This window comes from Vipera berus (assembly GCF_964194415.1).
Source record: "Vipera berus genome assembly, chromosome: 7".
In the NCBI taxonomy this organism is placed as follows: domain Eukaryota; kingdom Metazoa; phylum Chordata; class Lepidosauria; order Squamata; family Viperidae; genus Vipera; species Vipera berus.
This window is the reverse complement of record NC_138209.1, coordinates 71,247,843-71,268,732: the sequence shown is the minus strand read 5'-3', so window position 1 is coordinate 71,268,732 and position 20,890 is coordinate 71,247,843. Positions and strand designations below refer to the sequence as shown.

Below are 20,890 nucleotides of genomic sequence, written 5' to 3'. Positions count from 1 at the left end.
TGCGGCTCCCAGTTTTTCCTTTTGTGAGGGAACCGGTTCCGAGTGGCTCTTTCACTGTTTCAGGTTGCTGACCCCTGGTCTAGACATACCCAATTCCTGCAACCGTTCCTTATATGTTTTAGCCTCCAGTCCCCTGATCATCTTTGTTGCTCTTCTCTGCACTCTTTCTAGATAAGAAAGTATGTAGTGAAGTTTTGCTAATGTTCATGCTTATCTTACCATGATTTCAACTGTCTCATCTGAATATGGAGTACTTCACATCTACCTTGTAATAATTTGAGTTTCTGGGTTCGTGTCCGTCGTGCGATTGACCAGGCTCCACAGATCTTTACACATAAACTGTTTGGTGACTGAGTGCTGGGTTTCTGATCTTGATTGAGTAGGTGAGGGTTGCGAATACTTCTACCAGTCCAGGATGACCAGGGAATTCTAGAAGTTCAAATCCACACATTTTCACACTACCAAGGTTCAGAAACCCTGGAGTGGATAAACGAACCAGGATGTTCTCTTGTCGTCGTGCAAGAGAAGAGAGAAGAATCACTGGTCCCCATGAATCCATAGGAAGGCATCGACTACGCTCAGCTCTACGTTGTGGTGCCTACTCATAGAACTGGGTTACTTCTGAAAACCATGTTTCAGGCAGTTCACAATAGCCTAGCCTAGCATGTTGCGTGTAGGTGTCTGGAGTGCTTCAAACTCAAGTCCAAAAACTGCTTCAAAGGACTCCTGGGCTGTCTGCAAATCCTGAAAACAACTCTTATCGTTTCTTGGAATCGTGTGGAATCAGCCCTGAAATGCTTTCAAAGGCTGCATTTGCATTCCAGGCCATCTTCTCTTCAAAACGTGGCATAAACCTAACTTGTGTAAACATTGCTTTAAAGCTAGCCTTGTGTAGGTGGGAACTTAATTTTCTCTTATCCTAAGGGCCCTGCCGGGATCTGCCTGCACCTGCCTGAAGCCAGGTTGACTATGTTGTAGGCTTCTCTCGTCTTCCTTAAATTCAGCAACCTGGAAATGAAATGGTAGTCATGATTGCATTTAAAAAAAAATTAAAAATCGAAATCTATCTAAGCCATTGTTTACGGCTTATAAAAACCGTCCACCTCCCAGAAAGGCTTGGCATTACAATCTAAATCCAGCGCAAAGGCATGCTTCCTGCTTTAACACCTAAGATTATGAATGAACCTTTATTGTCAAAGTACAACCATGTATACATTCAGATTGGCTGAGCCTCCCTTCGTGGCCCCCGCCCCACCACCACAACTCACAGTGACAAGAAACCCACCATCTTGTTACACCATGTGAGCTAATTGCACACAACACACCGGCCTCGCAAGTCAATCATACATGGAGTTATTTCCCGCTCAAGAGCCTTGACAGCCCACGGATAGAAGCTGTTCTTCAGCCTGTTGGTATGGCTGTATCTCCTACCCGATGGTAGATAATCCTGCACATCCGAATAGTACCATCAAATCACCATAGTTTGTTGATCACAAATTAGCTTCGGACTCAGACATTCTCAATCTAATGGAGGCTAGAAGTATCCAGTCGGTCTGTCTGAAGGTGAAGGTGACTTGGAGTTCGTATCAGGGATATCATCTTTAAGAACAGATAGATTTTTTTAAAAAAATGGCATTCATGGCAGGGATATTTTTCAAGTGCATTCAGTCTGTGTTTCTTAAGGTCTGACTGAGAGGATGGATGGATGGATGGATGGATGGATGGATGGATGGATGGATGGATGGATAGCTAAATTATCTACCTACCTAAGATCTATTCTAAGGTATTAAACTGGTTAATGTTCCTGAGAGCTACCTTAGTAGAATTACCACTTCCATGTCCATCCCACAAGTTCCCAGAGGAACACATTTCCGAGTCAAGGATGTTTTTAAGAATGCAACATAGTGGGGGAAAGAGCCAGATTCCTCAAAACTGGGGCTAGAGAGGGATGCTAAATCACAAGACCTAAGCTGCGATGGCTGGGATTATCCGTGCATCTTAAACCTTCCAAAATGTTCCCTTTGGGAACAGGATGGAAGCTTAAGTTCCTTTCATTCCTTACCACGCGTCTATCCCCAAAGTTTCCCAAAGAGAAGAAAAAAAACGAATGGTAAGATTCCCCCCCCCACACACACACACACCCGCCGTGCCCTTTGCTGTACACACGGGAGACTTAACACACAAGGACCGAGGCGGGACAAGGAAAGCAGCAGACTGAGACGAATGGACAGAATAACAGAATCGGACGGGACCTCCGAAGTCTTTCAGTCCAAACCCCACCCCCACCCCGCTGCTGAAGCAGGAGAGACCCCAAGACCACTGTCGACAAAGGCTTGTCCAGTTATCTGAAGCTCCCGGTGAAAGAAAAAGAAAGAGAAAGAAAGAAAGAAAGAAAGAAAGAAAGAAAGAAAGAAAGAAAGAAAGAAAGAAAGAAAGAAAGAAAGAAAGAAAGAAAGAAAGGAGGGAGGGAGGGAGGGAGGGAGGGAGGGAGGGAGGGAGGGAGGGAGGGAGGGAGGGAGGAAAAGGGAGGGAAGGAGGGGGGAAAGAAGAAAGGAAGGAAGGAAGGAAGGAAGGAAGGAAGGAAGGAAGGAAGGAAGGAAAAAGGAGGGAAGGAGGGGGGAAGGAAGGAAGGAAGGAAAAGAGGGATGAAGGGAGAGAGGAAGGAAGGAAAAGAGGTATGGATGGAGGGAGGGAGGAGGGAAGGAAGGAAGGAAAAGATGGAAGGAGGAAGGAAGGAAGGAAAAGAGGAAAGGAGGAAGGGAGGAAGGAAGGAAGGAAAAGAGGGATGGATGGATGGATGGATGGATGGAAGGATGGATGGATGGAGGAAGGAAGGAAGGAAGGAAGGAAGGAAAAGAGGAATGGATGGATGGAGGAAGGAAGGAAGGAAGGAAGGAAGGAAAAGAGGAATGGAGGGAGGGAGGGATGAAGGAAGGAAGGAAGGAAGGAAAAGAGGAATGGAGGGAGGGAGGGAGGGAGGGAGGGAGGAAGGAAGGAAGGAAGGAAGGAAGGAAGGAAGGAAGGAAGGAAGGAAGGAAGGAAGGAAGGAAAAGAGGAATGGAGGGAGGGAGGGAGGGAGGGAGGAAGGAAGGAAGACTCACCTTCAGCCAAACCTCGGTTGTTCAGAGTCTCGTTTCTGCCGACGGGTGATAAAACGGCGCTTCGCCTTGGAAGGAAACCCCCCCCAGGAGGTCACTATCGAACGTTCAACCGATTCCTGCCCGTTGTGACGTCACAATGGGGAGAGCTACAAAGAAGCGGACCGGCGTTCGGGGGGGGGGGGTCTCTCGGTCCCTCCCCTCGGCTGGAATCGGTGGCGCGGCTGGGCTAAAGGGAGGAGGCCGCTCCAGATGTTCGCCTGGACAAGCGAAGAAGGCGCTGGGCTGCTGTTCCGACGGGGGGGGCGGGGCGGGGCGGGGGTCTCCCGTCCCGCTGAGTCCGTCTCTGGCGAGGGTCTCCGGCTGGTCAACCCGTCCGAGCGTGGGGGGCAAAAATGGTGTTGCTGCCCCAGTCGTGCAAGGAAGGTCAGTGGCTGCTTTGTTTTTTTTGTGTCCCGGTTCCTGGCTGGAGAGTCTTAATTTCGGCACAAAACGTTCGCCTTCCCGCCTGGGTCAGGGAGGACTAGCCGCGTTTGGGTCGTCGAGACGGGAGGACCTGTGTCTTGGCCGTATCAGTCATAGTAGGGATAGCAGCAGAGCCGCTAATAGATAGGGATTGGCGGTGTGTGTGTGTGTGTGTGTGTGTGTGTGTGTGTGTGCGTGCGCGCGCGTTGGGAAGAAGGCAAGCTCTGCGCCCGCGCGCGTGTTCCGTCTGCAAATCCTGCGTGTTTAAAGTTTCCCGATCGCTGCGTCTTTAAGAAGAAGTTGACACCTCTAGCATAGAATAGATTCGACTATAGGACACAGTTGACACCTCTAGAATAGAATAGATTCTACTATGGGATAGAGTTGACACCTCTAGAATAGAATAGATTCGACTATGGGATAGAGTTGACACCTCTAGAATAGAATAGATTCGACTATGGGATAGAGTTGACACCTCTAGAATAGAATAGATTCGACTATGGGATAGAGTTGACACCTCTAGAATAGAATAGATTCGACTATGGGATAGAGTTGACACCTCTAGAATAGAATAGATTCGACTATGGGATAGAGTTGACAACTCTAGAATAGAATAGATTCTACTATAGGATAGAGTTGACACCTCTAGAATAGAATAGATTCGACTATGGGATAGTGTTGACACCTCTAGAATAGAATAGATTCGACTAGAGGATAGAGTTGACACCTCTAGAATAGAATAGATTCTACTATAGGATAGAGTTGACACCTCTAGAATAGAATAGATTCGACTATGGGATAGTGTTGACACCTCTAGAATAGAATAGATTCGACTAGAGGATAGAGTTGACACCTCTAGAATAGAAGAGATTCTACTATAGGATAGAGTTGACACCTCTAGAATAGAATAGATTCGACTATGGGATAGTGTTGACACCTCTAGAATAGAATAGATTCGACTATGGGATAGAGTTGACACCTCTAGAATAGAATAGATTCTACTATAGGATAGAGTTGACACCTCTAGAATAGAATAGATTCGACTATGGGATAGTGTTGACACCTCTAGAATAGAATAGATTCGACTATGGGATAGAGTTGACACCTCTAGAATAGAATAGATTCTACTATAGGATAGAGTTGACACCTCTAGAATAGAATAGATTCGACTATGGGATAGAGTTGACACCTCTAGAATAGAATAGATTCGACTATGGGATAGAGTTGACACCTCTAGAATAGAATAGATTCGACTATGGGATAGAGTTGACACCTCTAGAATAGAATAGATTCGACTATGGGATAGAGTTGACACCTCTAGAATAGAATAGATTCGACTATGGGATAGTGTTGACATCTCTAGAATAGAATAGATTCGACTATGGGATATTGTTGACACCTCTAGAATAGAATAGATTCTACTATAGGATAGAGTTGACACCTCTAGAATAGAATAGATTCGACTATGGGATAGTGTTGACACCTCTAGAATAGAATAGATTCGACTAGAGGATAGAGTTGACACCTCTAGAATAGAATAGATTCTACTATAGGATAGAGTTGACATCTCTAGAATAGAATAGATTCTACTATAGGACACAGCTGACACCTCTAGAATAGAATAGATTCGACTATGGGATAGAGTTGACACCTCTAGAATAGAATAGATTCTACTATAGGACACAGCTGACACCTCTAGAATAGAATAGATTCTACTATAGGACACAGCTGACACCTCTAGAATAGAATAGATTCGACTATGGGAGAGAGTTGACACCTCTAGAATAGAATAGATTCTACTATGGGATAGAGTTGACACCTCTAGAATAGAATAATTCTACTATAGGATAGAGTTGACACCTCTAGAATAGAATAGATTCGACTATGGGATAGAGTTGACACCTCTAGAATAGAATAGATTCGACTATGGGATAGTGTTGACACCTCTAGAATAGAATAGATTCGACTATGGGATAGTGTTGACACCTCTAGAATAGAATAGATTCGACTAGAGGATAGAGTTGACACCTCTAGAATAGAATAGATTCTACTATAGGACACAGCTGACACCTCTAGAATAGAATAGATTCGACTATGGGAGAGAGTTGACACCTCTAGAATAGAATAGATTCTACTATGGGATAGAGTTGACACCTCTAGAATAGAATAATTCTACTATAGGATAGAGTTGACACCTCTAGAATAGAATAGATTCGACTATGGGATAGTGTTGACACCTCTAGAATAGAATAGATTCGACTATGGGATAGAGTTGACACCTCTAGAATAGAATAGATTCGACTATGGGATAGTGTTGACACCTCTAGAATAGAATAGATTCGACTAGAGGATAGAGTTGACACCTCTAGAATAGAATAGATTCTACTATAGGATAGAGTTGACATCTCTAGAATAGAATAGATTCTACTATAGGACACAGCTGACACCTCTAGAATAGAATAGATTCTACTATAGGACACAGCTGACACCTCTAGAATAGAATAGATTCTACTATAGGACACAGCTGACACCTCTAGAATAGAATAGATTCTACTATAGGACACAGCTGACACCTCTAGAATAGAATAGATTCGACTATGGGAGAGAGTTGACATCTCTAGAATAGAATAGATTCTACTATGGGATAGAGTTGACACCTCTAGAATAGAATAGATTCTACTATAGGATAGAGTTGACACCTCTAGAATAGAATAGATTCGACTATGGGATAGTGTTGACATCTCTAGAATAGAATAGATTCGACTATGGGATAGAGTTGACACCTCTAGAATAGAATAGATTCTACTATAGGATAGAGTTGACACCTCTAGAATAGAATAGATTCGACTATGGGATAGAGTTGACACCTCTAGAATAGAATAAATTCTACTATAGGATAGAGTTGACACCTCTAGAATAGAATAGATTCGACTATGGGATAGTGTTGACACCTCTAGAATAGAATAGATTCAACTAGAGGATAGAGTTGACACCTCTAGAATAGAATAGATTCTACTATAGGATAGAGTTGACATCTCTAGAATAGAATAGATTCTACTATAGGACACAGCTGACACCTCTAGAATAGAATAGATTCGACTATGGGATAGAGTTGACACCTCTAGAATAGAATAGATTCTACTATAGGACACAGCTGACACCTCTAGAATAGAATAGATTCTACTATAGGACACAGCTGACACCTCTAGAATAGAATAGATTCGACTATGGGAGAGAGTTGACACCTCTAGAATAGAATAGATTCGACTATGGGATAGAGTTGACACCTCTAGAATAGAATAGATTCGACTATGGGATAGAGTTGACACCTCTAGAATAGAATAGATTCGACTATGGGATAGTGTTGACACCTCTAGAATAGAATAGATTTGACTATGGGATAGAGTTGACACCTCTAGAATAGAATAGATTCTACTATAGGATAGAGTTGACATCTCTAGAATAGAATAGATTCTACTATAGGACACAGCTGACACCTCTAGAATAGAATAGATTCGACTATGGGATAGAGTTGACACCTCTAGAATAGAATAGATTCTACTATAGGATAGAGTTGACATCTCTAGAATAGAATAGATTCTACTATAGGACACAGTTGACACCTCTAGAATAGAATAGATTTGACTATGGGATAGAGTTGACACCTCTAGAATAGAATAGATTCTACTATAGGATAGAGTTGACACCTCTAGAATAGAATAGATTCGACTATGGGATAGAGTTGACACCTCTAGAATAGAATAGATTCTACTATAGGATAGAGTTGACATCTCTAGAATAGAATAGATTCTACTATAGGACACAGTTGACACCTCTAGAATAGAATAGATTCGACTATGGGATAGAGTTGACACCTCTAGAATAGAATAGATTCTACTATAGGATAGAGTTGACATCTCTAGAATAGAATAGATTCTACTATAGGACACAGCTGACACCTCTAGAATAGAATAGATTCGACTATGGGATAGAGTTGACACCTCTAGAATAGAATAGATTCTACTATAGGATAGAGTTGACATCTCTAGAATAGAATAGATTCTACTATAGGACACAGTTGACACCTCTAGAATAGAATAGATTCGACTATGGGATAGAGTTGACACCTCTAGAATAGAATAGATTCTACTATAGGATAGAGTTGACATCTCTAGAATAGAATAGATTCTACTATAGGACACAGCTGACACCTCTAGAATAGAATAGATTCGACTATGGGATAGAGTTGACACCTCTAGAATAGAATAGATTCTACTATAGGATAGAGTTGACATCTCTAGAATAGAATAGATTCTACTATAGGACACAGTTGACACCTCTAGAATAGAATAGATTCGACTATGGGATAGAGTTGACACCTCTAGAATAGAATAGATTCTACTATAGGATAGAGTTGACACCTCTAGAATAGAATAGATTCGACTATGGGATAGAGTTGACACCTCTAGAATAGAATAGATTTGACTAGAGGATAGAGTTGCACCTCTAGAATTGAATAGATTCGACTATGGGATAAAGTTGACACCTCAAGAATAGAATAGATTCTACTATAGGACACAGTTGACACCTCTAGAATAGAATAGATTCGACTATGGGATAGAGTTGACACCTCTAGAATCCCACCACTGGCTGTAGATCATCTCAGTGTCGTCGTAAGCGAGCTGATCTGACGGAAGGAGAGTTTGTTTTGCTACGCCTGTGGATGAGCTCTGCAAATATTTCCTCACGTATGTGGATCAGATGCTCAGTCCATTGTTTTATTGTTCTTCTAGGGGAAGTGTTTCCTTTGGCTTGCCCCAACTCTCAACATGCCTGGTGCCAGATCCTCAACGTATCGGAGCTACAAGCTTCTTTCTTTGCCTATTCGGGAAGATACCCCAATGAAACAATGCTGAATGTTTCCACTCCCCAAGGAACCAAATACAGTTTATACCTGGGTGTCGCATTGGCCATTGGCTCCAGTATCTTTGTGGGATCCAGCTTTATATTGAAAAAGAAGGGCCTTTTGCGAATGGCTGCAAAAGGTTTCACGAGAGCTGGTAAAAAAAAATAGATACTACTTTAAATTTTTTGTTTGTTTGAAATTTGAAATCCAATCTCAAAGCGTAGCTTGTCTATCTACCTCCAGTGTGTATTTAATACGAGGCAATTTTATTTTTTAAATGGTTTTTTTTTCCTGTCCTATTGTAGGAGGTCTGAGAAGAGTGGGGCTTTTTGACAGTAAATGATAATAAAGAAGAGTTGTTGGAAAAAAAATTACACCCACAGTATTTTGACCTTTTTAAAGGTAAAAGGTAAAGGTTCCCCCACACATGTGTGCTAGTCGTTTCCAACTCTAGGGGCCGGTGCTCATCTCCGTTTCAAAGCCGAAGAGCCAGCGCTTGTCCGAGGACGTCTCCGTGGTCATGTGGCCGGCATGACTAGACACCAAAGATGCATGGAACGCTGTTACCACCGTCGTGGTCCCTATTTTTCTACTTGCATTTTTACTTGCTTTTGAACTGCTAGGTTGGCAGAAGCTGGGACGAGTAACAGGCGCTCACTCTGCTACGTGGCACTCGGGATTCGATTCACCAAACTGCTGACCTTCTGATCGACAAGCTCAGCGTCCTAACCCACTGAGCCGCCGCATCCCTATATACATGTGTACAAAACTTTTCAACCAAAAAGTGGTCTTGAAACAACTTAGATTAGGTGAAAGAAATTTAATTACTCTCCTGTTCTCTAAGTTTAATAACTTAGTTCCTATATAACTCATACCCATAATACGGTGTGTTTATTTGCTGTTTATTCCATCTTGGTTATGGTTTATAAATAACTCAATCTCCTTTGCAAACATTCCTAAAAACCCTTCCTTTTCCTGTGAGGTGAGTTGGGCTGAAAGTGACAAGCCCAAACTCACCCAGCTGACTTTCATGCCTAGAACTGGTCTAGAACTGACAGTATCCTGGTTTCTAGGCCAGGGCCTTAATTTCTTCAAAAGTGATCTGGACGAGGGAATAGAACTGTGGTGGCGAACCTATGGCACGGCTGCCACAGGTGGCACGCAGAGCCTTCTCTGTGGGCACACGCGCCGTCACCCCAGTCCTACGCCTTCAGCTGGGTTTTATAAAACCTTTTTGCTTTAGGCCTCCGCCGCCGTGTGCAAAAAAAAAAGGTTCAATCAATCAATCGATTTCAACTTCTCGCGGGGAAAAAAAGTTCTCGCAAAGTTGGAATTGATTGATGGAACTTTTTAGTCCCAGCCAGTCTGCCGTTACCGCTGCAGCCACGCCCACCCAATGGGCCACGTCGACCCAATGGGCCAAACCCACCCAAAGGGCCACCCCCACCCGTCAGCCGATGATACATAAGTGGGTTTTGGGTTGCAGTTTGGGCACTCGGTTCCTAAAAGATTCGCCATCCCTGGAATAGAAGGAGTACTTGTCAAATTTGCAGATGACACCAGACTGGGGAAATTGGAAGATAGATTGAAGATTCAGAAAGATCTTGATTGGGCTCTAGCCAACAAGATGCAGCTCGGTGGGGAGAAAAGCCAGATCCTGCACTTAGACAGGAAAAAAACAAATGCACAGCTATAGACTAGGTCAGGGGTCGGCAACCTTAAAGACTCAAAGAGCCATTTGGACCCATTTCCCAGAGAAAATAAAAAAACGGGAGCCACAAAACCCTGCTGCTTGCCCCCACCTTCCGCACGGAGGGCGGCTGGCCAGGTGAGGAGTAGGCTGGGCGATGGTGGCTGGCTGGCTAGGGAGGGGTGAATCATGGTCGCTTGGGGGGCCTCTGCCAAGCCTCATGGCAGCGGCATTGGCAGCCCCCCCCAACCCAGCCCATTTACCCGGCTCTGTACAAGTTGCTTGGCAAAAATCCCGCACTTCCGCGCCCCCGATCAGACCCACGTGGCACCTTCTTTCCAGCTCTACCACGGCCCTCCATCACTTCCTCTGCCGCCGTGTGCCGTTTCCCCAAACAAAAGTTTGTGGGCAGTCCCACAAACAAAAGACGTGCGACTAAAAAAGTTCAGTCCATCAATTCCAGCTTCGCAAGATCTTTTTTTTGTTTCCCGCGAGAAGTTGGAATTGATGGATTGAACTTTTTTTAGTCCTACGTCTTTTGTTTGTGAGACTGCACACGGCGGCGGAGGACTGGGAGACACAGTACAGGGGTGAAAGAGCGGCAGGCGACTCCGGAGCTGCAGGTTGCCGACCCCTGGACTAGGTAGTACATGGCCCTACGATAGTAACTCGTAGCAAGAAATATCTAGGTATCCTAATGCAGCGGTCCCCAAAACCCAGTCCCTGGACCGGCAACGACACACGGCATGCCAGAAACCAGGCCCCACAAGCAAACCAAGCCCCATCCGCAGGATGCAGGCAGCACGCGAAACCACGCTCTCTCCGGTCCACGGAAAAACCTTTGTCCATGGAACCGGTCCCCGGTATCCAAAAGGTTGGGAGCCGCTATCCTAATGGACCACCACTTAGGTATCAGGCAGCAGTTTGCAATGCCAAAAAGGTCGTCAAGATCACAGGTGGTGGGACTGCTTTAGACTGCCCTAGTGAGGCCACACTTGGAATACTGCATCCACTTTTGGGTCACTATGATGCCAAAAAAGATGCCGAAGCCCTAGAAAAAGTGCAAAGCCATGCTTGTCCGGGATGCACTAAAGATCTCCTGCCTTGGGCAGGGGGGGTTAGACTAGAAGGCCTTCAAGGGTCCCTTCCAGACCAAAGTTCTCTGATTCTTATTACTGAAGAATTGTTGCTGATACAATTCTGCCGTCGGTTACAGTGGAATATTCCAAATATTCTCCTTTGCAAACGATATTGGGAAAAGGGTTGGTATTTGAATAGGAGGCGAGTTGTAGGTTTTTCTTCTGAAAATGGCTTTTTTTCCCCTTCTGTTTCCTTAGGAGAGGGGGGCTATTCGTATCTCAAAGAATGGCTATGGTGGGCAGGATTGCTTTCAAGTAAGTATTAAAGCTTTGCCACTTTTCCTTTTATTTATAGGTAGCTATTTTTGCACACCTCTTGCGAAAAGAAACTGGCCATATATTTGTTACTAGTTAGACCAGGGCTTTTCAACCTTTTCACCCACTGTGCCGCTTTTAGGATATGGCAACATCCGAGTACCACCAGTCGCCTAGCAAAGTGTCAAAAACTTGATGACCAAAAAAAAAAAAGGAAAAAAGTGATGAAGTACAGGTAGTCCTCGACTTACAACAGTTCGCTTAGTGACTGTTCGAATGTTACAATGGCAGTGAAAAAAACGCCCCCCCCCCAAGCCACAGCCGAGCAGGACACCTGCCTGCCCACCCGGCGGCGCTCTTCCTCCTGTCCGAGGTTTTCATTGTTGTGAGCATTTCTGTTGAGGATTGGCAGCGAGGGTGTGTGTGTGGGGGGGTATTTGGTTTTTATTCCCCCCCCCCCGTGGTTGCAGCAGGTTTTGGTCACTTCACATGGCCCTGTGAGACTGTGACCATCATAAATGTAAATCAGGTGCCAAGCATCTGAATGTAAATCACAAGACCCCGGAGATGCTGCAACATTCCAGCTGATCGGCGCTTCTTCTGGGCTCAGCAGACGTGCCGGGATCAGCGCTGAGCTCCATCTGGATCCTGGCACTGATCCTGGCACTTCCGCTGAGCCCCGACAGCCCTGCAGCTCCAGCCATCTCTCGCTCAGGCTTGTGCGGTGCTGCCACCAGTTCAGCTCATTCCCCTTCCCCACTACCACTTTTCTAGGATGGTTGCGTACCACCTGCCAGGTGCTAATGTACCACAGGTGGTACCCGTACCACTGGTTGAAAAGCCCTGAGTTAGATTACCTCTGCCTCAGTATTACTGCTATATGAATGGGAAAAGCAGGCCCGTGTCCATTTGTCAGAAATTCTTGTTGTGGAACGGTTGCGGTGTTGAGTTTCTTTCTGCTTGTGTGGTCTGCGGCAGATCAGTGCTTAAATGCACGCAAAAAAGTCTGTGAAAAAAAAAAGCATTCTGGAAGTTCAACCTGCAATTTACAAGCTGCAATGCGGTCAATGGGTCAATGGACTCATCTCTTCTATCCCTCCTCCCCGCCATTGCAATGGCAGGTGTGTGATAGATGGAATACCTGAAATAACACACTTGTTTAGGAACCAAGCCTTGGATTTCACAGACAGATGTTGAATGCTGGCTTGTTTCTTGGACAAATATCCGCGCGTCACGTTTGCCACGGTGATGTTGTAGTAACCATCCAGTCTTATGGGGATGTCGCCTTACCATCAGAAGAGAACGGTTGAGTCTCTTGTGTGGTACTCTTGGGATTTGCAAATCAACGTGGATGTCGGATTATTTTAACTGCATAGCTAAACCCTTCCAGTGGATTATTTGGAGGCCTCAGATCTTACTGCCCTTGACAACCAGGTTAGGTATGTCTAGAGGAGGGGAGCGGTTTTAGCTTTTTTTTTCCCCTCTCTCCTATTTTTTTGCTTTGTTTAAATTTCTTCCCGTGGCCTGGGGCTCGGAGAAATAAGTCAGAAACAAATCAGTGGTAGAAAAATAGGAGGAGATATACGATGACGCTCCAGAACGTCTCCTACCTGACTTTGAATTGCTGGCTTTCTTGATAGCAAGCCAGCTTCAGTAAGTTGCGGAAAGGTAGGAGGATGGGACTATAATGTTGTTGTTGTTGTTGTTGTTGTTGTTGTTGTTGTTGTTGTTGTTGTTGTTGTTGTTATTATTATTATTATTATTATTATTATTATTATTATTATTATTATTATTATTATTATTAATCTCTCTGAGGCTCAAATCTTCCACCTTGGGTAAATGGGAGCATCCTTGGGAAGCTGCATAGGGCAATCTCTTTTCAGTGGGAATCTCTGTACTCAGTTTACGACTCAGCTACTACACATATCGATAAGGCAGATAAAAGCGTTTTCATATTAGTTTAGCCTTAGTAAACAGTTTTAGTAAAAAGGGAGTGCTGAAATATTATAAAACCTGGTTTATATTGTGAGGGATGGTCATGGATGCCATGCTCTTCCTTTAACTTTTAATGAGGATTCTTTAGAAATGTTTCACTCTTTGTGTCTGTGCAGGTGGAGAGAGAGGGGGGGAAGGGAGGGAGGGTGGGGGAGGGGGAGAGAGGCAGAGGGAGGGGGACAGGGAGGGAGAGAGGGGGAGGGAGAGAGGGGGAAGGAGAGAGACGAAGAGAGAGGAGAAGAGAGAGAGAGGGAGAGGGAGGGTAAGAGGGAGAGAGGGAGAGAGGAAGAGAGAGGGAGGGGAGGGAGGGAGGGAGAGGGAGGGAGGGAGGAAGAGAGAGAGGGAGAGGGAGGGAGAGAGGGAGGGAGAAAGGGAGAGAGAGGGAGGGAGAGAGAGGGGGAGGGAGAGAGAGGGGGAAGACGGAGGGAGAGGGGAGGGAGAAGGAGAGGGGAGGGAGGGAGAGAGAGAAGGGAGGAGAGAGGGAGAGAGAGGGAAGGAGAGAGAGGGAGGGAGGGGGAGGGAGGGAGGGAGAGGGGGAAGGGAGGGAGGGAGAGGGGGAAGGGAGGGAGGAAGAGAGAGAGAGATGCATGCTTTAATGGTTTCCAAACGTTTATTGCATCTGATATGGGGAGGCAGAAATTACTGATAAAATTCCAAAAAGACGCTCATAGTTTTAGAAAGGTTATATCTCTGGAGTAATTCTAATTTGCTGTCGTTTTTGGCAGTGGGAATAGGAGAAGCTGCAAACTTCGCTGCCTACGCCTTTGCCCCTGCAACTCTAGTCACTCCATTGGGGACACTAAGTGTCCTTATAAGGTGAGTACAATTAATACACAGTGCAATTGCTTTTGACAACTAAGACATCTGGGATTGCAGTTCAAACAGAGGCTCAACAGGACTGTAAGTTGCAGGCTCGTATGCTCCTATTTTAGCTAAACCACGTCCATATTGTCTTTCTAAAGCAGTATTTCCAAAATTTGGCAACTTTAGGATGCGTGACTAAGACGATTACAAAATAATAATAATGATGTGCAAAAGTTGTCCATTTATAACATTCTTGGTTCTTATTCATTCCAGCTGTTCAGAACTTCAGTTTCTACTTGTTACATTCCTAAGGGTTCCACCTTTGCTTAATTTCTCCTTTTTTTGAAAATTCCAAACAGTGCAATATTGTCTTCCTATTTCTTGGATGAAAGGCTCAACATTCATGGAAAGCTGGGCTGTGTGTTAAGCATTCTGGGTTCCATAGTGATGGTGATCCATGCTCCTGAAGAGGAACAAATCACATCCTTGGATGACATGGAAATAAAACTGAAAGATCCAGGTATGCTTACTAAAGAGCTGTCATAGAATGTGATGACTCCCCCAGATGCTTTCCCAGATGCCTCTCCATATGCTACTTCAGAGGAGGATGAGCCCATCCTGGGCATGTTAGGAGGGGAGGCAGCTGAGGGCTATGAGCCAGGAATGGAGGGGCCGAGGCAGGGGAGTGACTGATGAACTAGGCTGAGATAGAGGCAGGAGAGGCACAGCTGCAGCTGGGAAGCCCAGTGGCTTCGGGTGGAGAGGCCACAGATGGTCAGTGGAGAGGAAAAAGAACTGCTTCCTCCTCCCGATCCGAGAACACACAGGGATGAGAGGAGGCAGGCACAATGGAGGTCAGCTAGGCTACTTGCAAGGAGGCAGCCAAATCCCTCTTGATGGGCTGCACCAGGAAGCAGTTATTTAACTCAGCGAGGGGGTGGGGTTGTGAAATGATGCGGGGAACAATGTATCTGTTTCCTTGCTGTGTGTTCTTCAGCCATTATGATTCTTGCCTTGAAATTTGGATTGTGGCTTTTCAACCCAGGACCTGCCTTTGCCTCGTGGTCTTGTTTTTGCCTAGTGGATTTGCCTTGTCCTTGTGCTATAGACTAATACTGGCTTCTTTTGAGTAGCCTGTTGAACTCATTGGGCTGGGCTGATGCTGGCAAAGGGAATTGCTTGGGAATACTAACTCAGGCTTGGAAGCCTTAATAAAGACTCCTTAATAAAGACCTAAAGGTATGTTTGTGTGAGAGCGGGACAGCACATAGAATGAGCTTCAATTATGAAAGTGTTTCATCATAAATGTTTTTAAATTATGCTAGAATCTATTTATTTGTCCTATAAACAGATTTGGGATTTTGCGTGGTCTTTCGCATGTACAATGTTGCAACTGTGCTAATCTTTCTTTCCCCATCTCAGTGTTTCTCAACCTCAACCACTTTGAGATCTATGAACTTTGGAGTTGAAGTCCATACTTCTTGAAGTTACTGAGGATGAGAAATGCTGGCACAGGAGAAGCCTTACAATTAGAATTAGAATTCTTTATTGGCCCAAGTGTGATTGGACACCCAAGGAATTTGTCTCCAGTGCATAAGTTCTCAGTGTACATACAATCAACAAGTGATAAAACACAATCGTAATCATAAAACACATTCATCATAAATCATAAGATACAACACTCAATGATAGTCATAGGATACTAAATAAGCAATCAAGATAAATCATACTAGGGGACTAAATAAAACAGTATAAACTGTAAGATACAAGCAACAAAGTTATAGTCATAAGAAGATAAGGAAATAAGTAATTGGAAAGATGAGAAGGATAATAGTAATACAGCCCTACTAAGTAATTTGAAAATGTTGTGGGAATTAGTTGTTTAGCAGAGTGCTGGCATGGGGGTGGGAACTGTCCTTGTGTGTGTAGTTGTTCTGGTGTGCAATGCCCTATAGCAGACATGTCAAACTCACGACGTCACTTGACGTCGTGCAACGTATCGGAACTTTTTCCCCATTGCCGGCAACGGGGTGGGTGCAGTTTCCTCGTCATGCGTCCAGCCTGCGTGCTGGCAGTTTGACACCCCTGCCCTATAGCATCATCTCGAGGGAAGAAGTTGAAATAGTTTACGTCAGGGGTCCCCAACCCCTGGTCCGTGGATCAGTACTGGGCCGTGGCATGCCAGCAACCGGTCCGCACAAACAAGCAAAGCTCCACCCACGGGATGCAGGCAGCCCACAAAACCACGCCCCCTCCAGTCCGTGAAAAAACATTTCTCCACGGAACTGGTTCCTGGTGCCCAAAAGGTTGGGGACCTCTGGTTGACATCCAGGGTCCTCAATGGAAGGCAGGCTGGTAGCAATTGTTTTTTTTTTCCTGCAGTTCTAACAATTCGTTGACGTCTGTATCTGTTTTGTTTGGTTGCAGTGCTTAAATTCAAACATGTTCTATTCTACCTCAATTTTTTAAAAAAAAAAATATCCAAAGGCTTGGACCTAGGGTTATCGGTTTCCCCCGTAATGCTTCTCACACAGCTCTAAAAAGCTGCCTCTTCCTGTCCAGGAATGCAGTCGAAATTGGTACCAAGGCTTGCAGAAAGAGGAATTATTTCATAAGTGGTTCTCCATTTGTGGAGCACTGGATCAAATGCACTTGATCACCTAAACTGTGATTTGACATCTTTGCTGTTATCTCAGTCCTAACGTGTGGTGTGTTTTTTTCCTTCCCTGCAGTGTTCATCGTGTTTGCTGCTGTTGTAACTGTGACCTCACTGGCGCTTATTTTTGGCGTCGCTCCACGGTTTGGACAGACAAATATATTGGTCTACATCTCCATCTGTTCACTGATAGGTGCTTTTTCGGTCTCGTCCGTCAAAGGCCTGGGCATCGCTATTAAGGACATGCTTTATCAGAAGCCAGTCTTCCGAAATCCACTGCTCTATGTCTTAGCAGTGATTTTGGTGCTGGCTGTTAGTACTCAAATCAACTATCTCAACAAATCATTGGATGTGTTTAATACGTGTCTGGTCACTCCCATTTATTATGTGTGCTTCACAACCACCGTGGTGATCTGCTCCGTTATCCTCTTCAAAGAATGGAACAGCATGGAGCTTGGGGACATCATTGGGACCTTGAGTGGATTCTTCACCATAATTATTGGCATTTTTTGCCTTCACGCTTTCAAGAATGTCAGCATTACCTGGAACCAGTTGGCCGTTTCTGTTAAAAAGGACCCCAATTTGCCTCTGCATGCTTATGAGTCTCCTCATATGTTATTAGAAAATATGGACGCTCCCGTTTCGATATGTGATGAGGATAACACTCTGTTCAGCCGAGGAGATGAACAACAGTAACCACCATTAAATCATCTCTCACAGCTTACAGCCAGCCAGAGCAATTATCAGCCTTACTATCCCAGAATTTGGAGGAACCAGAAGATGGGACGTGTCATTTGCTTTAGGGTTAGAAAAGGAAATTAGAATCATTTTGGTATTTCTGCATTTCCCATCCTTAACAGCACGCAAAAGTCACCAGTAGCAGTAATAGTGTTTGAGTGATGACTACAGTTGCTAATAAACTGAATTATATATGTAATGTATTTTTAAATCATATTTTATAGTTCTACTGTTTTAAAATAAGATGTTTGCGAAGGGCTAAGTAAAGATATTTTGTAAAAAAAACGACTTTTTCTAATAGCCAGCACGTTAGTAAATTGGAAGTTTTAATTTATTCTAGTTTTCCAAGTAGGAAACATCCAAAAAGAACCACTTCTCTCTCTTTTTTTAGGTGTAACTTCCAGCAACAAAGTTTAAAGCCTACTGAAGTGCATTAAATGAAAACAGGATCTTTCTATGCCAGTTAGCACTGAGTTAGCTTCAGGCCAAGAAATCCTTACAGCAAACTCATGAAATCTGGGAGATAAGTTGGTGTACACTAAACATTTCTGGAAAGGCTTTAAGTTTAATTCCCTCATCAGTTGCTTTTAATTGTTCAGGAAGATGGATTAGCTTTTAAGACACACACATGACATTGCAAGTCAATGTCTGAAGTAAAATTATCACTGCCAATAAATTTGGTTTCGAAATAGAATTCCATCTGTAAACACAGGCTTGGCGGTGTGGAGATTTTTAGTTATCTCTTCAGTATTTAATATCAACACAGCTGGACAGGTTTTATTACACAAATAAACAAATTATATATTTAGCTCGAAGCGATGGATAGGTATGGACTTGGATAATACAGTCTTTTAGCTCTGAATTTTTCTTATTACATTGGTTTATTAAGAATTGGCATCTGTTCCATGATAAGGAACCGGTTAAGGAAAGATAAATTTGTAATTTGTATTTTAAATGGTCGGTTAACTGTGTGCCTCATCTGAGAAGAATGAGCAGTGACAGTGAAGTGACATTCGGCGGGGGGGGGGAATGCTTTTCTGTATCTGTATAAAGTTTGCTGTAACTATTTAAAAATGTTTAATATTTAATTTTCTGAATGGAAAATCTTTGAAGTTTTTGATACAATATTGACAAAAATGAATAAAAATGTTTTGATGAAGTGTATATTCAACTGACAGTGGGCCAGTTTTTATATTTTGTATCAGCCTAATCAGTCTCAGGGACGCGGTGGCTCAGTGGGTTAGGACGATGAGCCTGTCGATCAGAAGGTCGGCAGTTTGGCGGGTCGAATCTCGAGTGCCGCGTAGCAGAGTGAGCGCCTGTTACTTGTCCCAGCTTCTGCCAACCTAGCAGTTCGAAAGCACGTAAAAATGCAAGTAGAAAAATAGGGACCACTACGGTGGGAAGGTAACAGCGTTCCGTGCGCCTTTGGCGTCCAGTCATGCTGGCCACATGACCACAGAGACGTCCTCGGACAAGTGCTGGCTCTTCGGCTTTGAAACGGAGATGAGCGTCGGAAACGACTAGCATGCATGTGCGGGGGAACCTTTACCTTTACCTAATCAGTCTGGGGAAACCTCCTTTGAAAAACCCTGATGAAGGTGGCCCAGGGGTAGGCAACCTTGGCTCTTCTCTGATTCGTGGACTTCAACTCCCAGAATTCCTGAGGCAGCATGGCTGGTTCAGGAATTCTGGGAATTGAAGTCCACAAGTCATCAAAGAGCCAAGGTTGCCTACCCTGGCCTAGGCCTAGGGATTCAGATAGAGATAGGTCAGGGGTAGGCAACCTTGGCTCTTTGATGAGTTGTGGACTTCAATACCCAGAATTCCTGAACCAGCTATGCTGACCCTGAGATAGGTCCATATAAGATTTATATGAAGAAAATATATATTTAGACAACCCACACAAGAACGTGGATTGATTGCTGTTGAAGACTTACAATTAAGCCAAAGGATAGTTCACCTTTCTTCTATACGACGCTCCCTAAATTTTAGCTATTTCTGGGATTATGCCTTATTTTTAAGATGTTGACAAAAGATAGGGCAAATTTCTGTGGTGGTGCCATTCTTAGAAGCAAAGACTACACGTGCTGCAATTTTGCGGAAAGTCTTTATGTAACGTGGTAAATAGAGCATTTCTCTCTGAAGAATATATTCTCGGCTTTATATTTAAAAATGTGGGGCAAGGGGGTTACTGAAATCTTAACTATTAAAGGTAAAGATAAAGGTTCCCCTTCACATGCAAGCTAGTCGTTTCTGACTCTAGGGGCTGGTGCTCATCTCCGTTTCAAAGCCGAAGAGCCAGCGCTTGTCCGAGGACGTCTCCGTGGTCATGTGGCTGGCATGACTAGATGCCAAAGGTGCACGGAACGCTGTTACCTTCCCACCGTAGTGGTCCCTATTTTTCTACTTGCATTTTTACGTGCTTTCGAACGGCAGTTTGGCGGGTCGAATCCCGAGTGCCGTGTAGCAGAGTGAGCACCTGTTACTCGTCCCAGCTTCTGCCAACCTAGCAGTTCTTAACTATTAGATGTAGCTAAATAGCAGCTAGGAATGGTAATACCCTTTAGCTGCTACTCCTGCCACTTAACCTCTTTTCAAATGTAATTAACTTTGATTTATCTAAGCGGCATTGGTATTCCTTAGCAGTAGAATCTGGATTGTTTAGATGAAATATCTACACGTAGGTAGGATTATGTATCCCAAAGATGCTTTTTCACAAAGCAATTGGACTTTGTTTTTTCTTTGAAGACGTTTCGCTTCTCATCCCAGAAGCTTCTTCAGCTCTGACTGGATGGTGGGGAATGGAAGGATTTATACTCCTTGCAGGCAGCTGGTCATTTGCATTCTTTTAGCAAGTCGGTAAGTCGACCTGGAGGCTTATCTGTGTCTTCAGGGTCACCTGAGTAACGCAAATGGGTGTGGAGCCTTCTTGGAACTGTTGAAAGGACTATATTGTAGACTGGAGATAGAGGATGTTGGATACCTCCCCCTCTGTTGAAGAAATGTCTTCAAAGAAAAATAAGAAAGTCCAGTTGTCTTGTGAAAAAGCATCTTTGGGATAACTATGACCTGGATGGCTAAGAATCTCCATAGACATGTAGGATTATGTAATTGTTTTTCCCCTAAACAGAACTGCAAAAT

The 20,890-nt window shown here is 44.1% G+C and overlaps 1 protein-coding gene across 1 annotated transcript; it reads left to right on the top strand.

Moving 5' to 3' along the window:
• Window positions 1-3,493: 3,493 nt before the first annotated feature.
• Window positions 3,494-17,704, top strand: NIPAL1 (NIPA like domain containing 1; the record flags this gene model as incomplete). The annotated part of the gene is made up of 6 exons (XM_081332549.1): window positions 3,494-3,524; window positions 8,357-8,623; window positions 11,497-11,553; window positions 14,274-14,364; window positions 14,712-14,872; window positions 17,085-17,704. 6 exons carry the CDS (start codon window positions 3,494-3,496, stop codon window positions 17,702-17,704), a joined length of 1,227 nt encoding a protein of 408 aa, XP_081188675.1.
• Window positions 17,705-20,890: the final 3,186 nt, after the last annotated feature.